This window comes from Mesoplodon bidens (genome assembly GCF_964165515.1).
Source record: "Mesoplodon bidens genome assembly, chromosome: X".
Classification (NCBI taxonomy): Eukaryota; Metazoa; Chordata; class Mammalia; order Artiodactyla; family Ziphiidae; genus Mesoplodon; species Mesoplodon bidens.
Window position 1 is genome coordinate 76,125,345 of NC_138163.1, and position 6,382 is coordinate 76,131,726.

General features: G+C 43.3%; 1 protein-coding gene across 1 annotated transcript; it reads left to right on the forward strand.

Annotated features, from left to right (window-relative positions):
* Nucleotides 1-2,691: 2,691 nt before the first annotated feature.
* On the forward strand, nt 2,692-5,066 carry RTL3 (retrotransposon Gag like 3; the record flags this gene model as incomplete). The annotated part of the gene is made up of 2 exons (XM_081221451.1): nt 2,692-2,743; nt 3,342-5,066. The coding sequence occupies exon 2, from the start codon at nt 3,546-3,548 to the stop codon at nt 5,064-5,066; it is 1,521 nt and encodes a 506-aa protein (XP_081077577.1). The 5' UTR covers nt 2,692-2,743; nt 3,342-3,545.
* Between the last annotated feature and the right edge of the window lie 1,316 nt (nt 5,067-6,382).

A 6,382-nucleotide genomic window follows, 5' to 3' on the forward strand; every position in this document is an offset into this window, starting at 1 on the left:
CTTGAGTTGCTTGAAGATGCAGCCTAGCCAGCTTTGAGAAGACCCCAGCAGAAACCTAAAATATTTCAGATTGTACATTGCCAACAAAATAAAATGATGATTCTTAGTGCAATGTACAAAGTAGAATTTCATCCTATTCAAACTTTCCCTTCCCTTTCTCCCTAAGTTAACAATTAACATATGTAACTTATTAACATAACTGAGCATAACTGTGCAGTTTTTATATCTTTTAAATGGACATTTGTCTTTTTTCCATAAAAATTCATTTGCCAGTTTTTTTAAAAAAACTCATTTTACTTAAAATGTTTTCATAACCATTCTAAATCTCCATAAATTCCATCATGTTGTGAGTGTAAGGAGAAGGACTAAAGTATAGGAGAAACATGATGAGAGTTTGGATGTAATTACTTTTCTATTCTTACTTGACTAATTCAGGATATTAAAATTACTCTAGGCATTTTGACAAAAGTAAGTGTAGCTCTTCTTTCCACTCAAAATAGAATAATTCTCTATGTTTAGACAGTTTGGAACTTGTACTTAAGGACTTTGAATGTGGTCTTTGCTCCTTAGCAGGGGTGTTGGAGAGGTCCATGCATTTGCCCACTGAATAAATATGTCTATAGGCAAGGCACTATTCAGTGCTTTAGTCCACGGACTTTTTAAACATCTCTCTTGGCTGCTCCACAATCCCTTTGTTAATCATCTCATCTTCATGCTCAGGTGCCTCCAGTTCTAATTCTAGAGCATTATTTTCTAAACTAAATCATCCATAACCCAGCCAGGAAGAAAAGAAAAGCTCCCGAGTGGTGAAAAATCAAGCTGTAAAATCCATGCACTGTAAATTTCTTCATATGAGAGCCCCTGTTCAGCCCTTACACAATTCTAGCAAGTTTAACTCTCTAGTTTCCCAATTCACAGATGCTTAAAAAGAATAAATTAAAATGGTGTTTTTGCTGCTATAGCTGCTTATCATCATAGTCAACCTTCACTGGGTATTACGAGCTGCTAGACACTGTGCTAAGCCTTTTAAATGTATTATTTCATTAAATCTTTGCAATGACTCTATAAAGTTAAATACCACTAATAGCTCCATTTTACAGTTTTATAAGCTGAATTTTATTTTTTATTTAATTTTTTATATAAGCTGAATTTTAGACTAAATTTTAGAAGGACTAAATAATTTGCCAAATTTGCCTATACTTAGTATAGAAAGGTATATAGTTAACAGCGTGGAGGGCTATATGACAGTTTCATAGCAAAAGAGTAGAAAAATACAAAGTGAAAAAAAATTACAAGAAGTTGGAAAGTATAGCAATTTGGAGGTATTTAATTTGGAGACTGGCCACTTTATACCTCTCAATAGCTTTCAGAAGGCAACATGGTGTTAAACACAGTAAAGGAGCTGGTTTGTGTATGTATGAGCCCAAACCATTAAAAAATAAATCAAATTACACTCAGAGTAATCTACTTAAGAATGGAGAAATAAGTGTAATGCATTCTATAAATATTTATCAGATTTTTTTAATTTGGTAAGGTAAATATCAACTGTGTGTTTTGGATTCTCAAAGGGAAGGCTCCAGTTATCTAAAAAATTCACATAACCAGAACACATTATTTCCTGATGATGGTGGTATTTTTATGTGTGTTGTGTTTCTAAAGAATAGAACAACAAAAGGAAGGGAGGTAATATCATTTGATTTGCAAAAGGTTTTACTTTTCTTTTCAAAGCCTCTGCATTAAGGTTCAGCTTGTCCAGTCTGTCAGTTTGCTGTGGTTTGGGCATATTCCATCACCAGGATTTATCCCATTATGCTGATTAATGTAGAACTGACCATTTTTAAAGGAGACTTTGGACCATGAATAACCTGATGTGTGATTTGATTTGGCCAGAGACAGTTCCTAACCGCACTCCTTACTAGGACAAAAATGAGTCTTACTTGGAATGGCCACATGGCCCATGCCCAGGGTGTGACTGTGATTTGTCATGAGAAGAGAAGGTGAGGTCTTGAGCAAGGTCATTTCTCAAGAGGCCAGCCCTTAGTGGGATACCTGTGTGCTGCCTAGAACACCTGAGTGGCTCAGGGAAGGATGAGAACCCTGGGCCAAGACATTCAGAAGGAGCCAGGGACTCTGCAAGACTGTTACAAGAACCTTTCAACAAATTTGACCTCCTCTAAAATCTTACCCTATGATACTTTGTCTAGATCTGTCCATGGTAAAATTCCCAAGAAAACATTGCAGGGAGGGACCCTAGGGACTGAGTAGGTGGGTGGGGGAAGGGACTAAGGTGCTGCAGGCTGCTCTCTGAGTAAGAATTAAACAAACAGCCCAGTGTGGATAGAGTGATAGGAGGTTACATTAGACAGACAAAAAAAATAAAGTCCCAAACCACTGTGGTCATTCAGAAATGTTTGCAACTTTTCACAAGGGCAGTGGCATTACTCCCAATTTCCTGGCCAAATATTTATTAAAGTAACCAAGGGCTGAGTACATGAGGCAGCCTCACATGGGTGCAACATCCTACTTTCCTTGCTGCTCTAAACTGAGAGGTACTGTCAAAAAAAACTCTTCCACACTCGAAATAGCTACGTTACAGAGGAGAGTTGGAACGTGTTCTGGGAGTGGGTGTGTTTGTTTGAGTTCAGTGTATGCAGAAAAGGCAAGCCTCCACAGCCATTCACACACTTCCCTTCTCAGCGATGGGTACGCAGACAGCCGAGCTCCTGGACTAAGTCTCTGAATGGTAATGTACATTTATAAAGATTATTTTCTTAACTATTTTGAGGCATTTTATAAATAATGTGCATGTGTCTGCTGAGTGCATATATATATATTGTCAACTTTTGCTTGTTTTCTCCTGAGGCTGCTCTTGTGTGGTTACTTATGTGGTATGATTTCTGAGGTGTCAGAAAGAGCTCCCCCCTACCTCCTACCCCAGCCACCCAAAAATATCTCTTGGGTTGGCCCACCACAGAACTTAAAATCCCCACATTGCTCAAACATTTGATTTAGTCATTGAAAGCAGCTGTTAAAATCCAAGTGTTACATTGGGATATTAGGCAGACTTTAGAAATTAAAGACTATATAAAACAGGAAAAAATATGGAGAAATTGCTTCTAATATAATGTTCACTTTCAAAAGAAAAATGCAAAATAAATACACAGATCTGGTCAGATGCTGTTCTTAAAATGTCATGGGGTCAGAGCCAGCATATATGACCCAGTTCATGATATGAGCCTATAGTAAAAGAAATCCAGCACTGCTGGGCAAGTTTTGTCATGATTTATTTTGACTGAGTGCTTTCCACAGTTTCTGATCCTCAGATCCCACTCTCTTCACAGTGTATCTGACACCTCCCTTTGCTGAGCTCCGGGGGCTCACAGTGACCTCCTGTTAATCAACCTTGGTGGGGCCCAAATCCCCACTTTCTGGAAAACTCAAGGAGCCTGACATCTGCCTGTGAGGAGCTTTTAGAAAGACCTCACAAGCACTCACCCACTCTCTCTTGGCAGCAAACTGCCAAACCAAGTCCATTTCCTCAAAAGATGGTGGAGGACTTAGCAGCCTCCTATATTGCTCTGAAATTGGAGAATGAAATTCTGCAGGCTCAAGTGCAGCGGCTGATGGAGGAAAATGCTGCCTTGCAGTCCCAGATCCCAGAGCTCCAGAAGTCCCAAGCAGCCAAAGAGGATGAACCACTCCAGAAACCCTCAGAGGCCCAGGAGACCCAGAGACCCCCAGAGACCCTGGATTTCCCAGCAGCCTTGGAACCCCAAGAGCCCCCAGAGGTCAAGGAGCCCCAGAAGCCCAGAGAGTCTCAGGACCTCCCATCCTGGGAGCCCTCAGCAGCCCAGGAACCCCAGAAATCCTTGGAGCCCCCAGCAGATCCAGAGTCCCTGGAGCCCCCAGGAACCCAGGATCCCAAGGCACCTCCAATGGTCCACGAGCTCACAGGAGCCTGGAAATCCCATAAGCCCTCAGAGGCCAAGGAGCCTCAGAAGCTCCCAATGGCCCAGGAGGTCCAGAAGCCCACAGAATTCAAGGAGGTTCAGGATGCCCCAGCAGGCCAGGAGACCCAGAATTCAGAGCTCCAGGATCCCCCAAATGCCCAGGAGCTCCAGGAGGCACCAAAATGCCAGGACACATCAACACACCTGGAGTCCCTTGAGTTTCTTGCCCCCCAGGAGCTCCAGGATCCTTCAGATGCCCAGGAGTTCCTAGGACTCTTAACACCCAAGGAGTCCCTGGACAGCCTAACAGCTGCTGCAACATCAGCAGCTTCAGAGTTTCCACAGTCTTCCAATAGGTTAGAGGCTGAAACTTTCCCTCTAGAATACCCTTTAGCCTTCAATGGGGATGCCCAGAAGCTTCCTGAGTTTCTGGTTCAATTGAATAGCTACATGAGAGTCAGAGGGCACCTGTATCCCACTGAAGCAGCTCTGGTAAGCTTTGTTGGCAACCGCTTCTCAGGTGAAGCAGGAAAGTGGTTCCAGCCCTTAGTAGATATCCAAAGTCCCTTGCTGGAGCAATTTGAAAGTTTCATACAAGTGCTCCAGGATACTTTTGACAATCCAGAAAACATGGAAGATGCCAACCACCGCATCCGTAAGCTCTGCCAAGGGGAGGACCATGTCCACCAGTATGCGACCCACTTCCACATCATCGCTCAAGAGCTAAACTGGGATGAAAGCACTCTCTGCATCCAATTTCAGGAAGGGCTTGCCAGTTCTATCCGAGATGAACTGTCTCGCACAAACCCAGCCACCAACCTATCTGATCTGATCACCCAATGCATCACGCTAGAAGAGAAGTTAAGTGGTAAGCCTGATCTAAGTCCACAAGAGGCAAGTCCCTCTCAGGAGAAAGCTGGGTTTGATAGTCCACCAGCTGAAAACCAGCCTGTGCAGGCTTCAAGCAATCGCCCACACCTCAGTGAAGCTGAACGAGTCCGCCGCCGTGAAGGCCACTTGTGCCTCTACTGTGGTTATCCTGGTCATTTTGCCAGAGATTGCCCTGTCAAGCCTCATCGTGCCCAGCAGGCGGGAAACATCGAGGCCCGGCGGTAAGGGGGAACCCGGGCGGGCCAATCTACAAATATGCCTCCCCCTCACTTCCAATATCCATGTCTCGTACTCTATGGCTTACTGTTGAAATCCGACTGGGAAGACGACAGTTTTTCGAGCAAGCGATGGTGGATTCAGGCTCCTACAGAAACAGCATTGACCATTCTGTGGTTCTTCGAGAGAAGCTGCCCATCCGCAATAACATCTTTCCTCTGATGCTCGAAACCGTAGATGGCCGTCCATTGATTAATGGACCCATAACCAAGGAAACACCACCTGTTGAAGTTAAAATTGGAAACCACGTTGAAGAGCTCCAGTTTGACATTATTCATGCGCCAAGGTACCCTCTGATTCTTGGAATCCACTGGCTTGAAACACACGATCCTAACATCGAGTGGAGTACCCGCACTGTGTCCTTTCCATCCCCTTATTGTCACTACAATTGCTTCAGGCACAGGTGGAATAGAAGACGACGTGATGAAATAATTGCTGGGTAGATCCTATGTCCTAGTGACTGCTCCTAACAACCTGTCTTCTGTTACCTCAGCTGTCATCAGCGTTTGCTGCTCCCAGAATCTTCCACTAAATCTCTGGCAATGAACTAAGGCTACCTGTACAACAACCCTGCCTCTCGGATCATGGACTGAACCTGACGACTTTGAGCTGCTTTTTTTTTTTCCCACCAACCCTGCATGCCCCCTTCTTTGAACCCTGCATTAATGTAGGGATGTTTTAATTACAATTTATACTAACAATATGCATGAGAGTAGATAATAGAAACTAACATTGAAAAAGTATAGTTGTTAGACCGACTTGATTTTTTCCTTATCAAGATTTTCTTTATCACAACAACCGCAACATCTTTTCAATAAAGAAAATAAATTTGCAAGTGATATTTTTAAAAATTCAATAAACATGGGCAATTTCTACTAGTGTTTTAATTCTTTCTTGGATTAGCTGAAGGAAGAGAATAAGACAGAAGTAAGTTGGGAGGGAGGGAGGGAATTGGAAGAGTCTCGAAACTTGAATATTCCAGGAGTAGTGACAGGTCGGTGAGTGATGGGGTATATAGGGAGATGGAGAAAGTTGGGGACTGGTTGGAGCAGAGGGAGATTGGATGAGGTATGGAGGGATTAGAGAGAGGATAGAGGGAAAGTTGAGAAGAGGGTTTGGGGGAAATTGAAAGGAGGTTAAAAAGGGTTCAGGGGAGAGCTAGGGGGTGCTGAGGGCAGGGGTGTGGGGAGGGGTAAATTCCTACAAAAATAAAGGGTGCGTTGACAGAGACACTGAGTAGCTTCGAAAGCAACCTTCTTGGACTT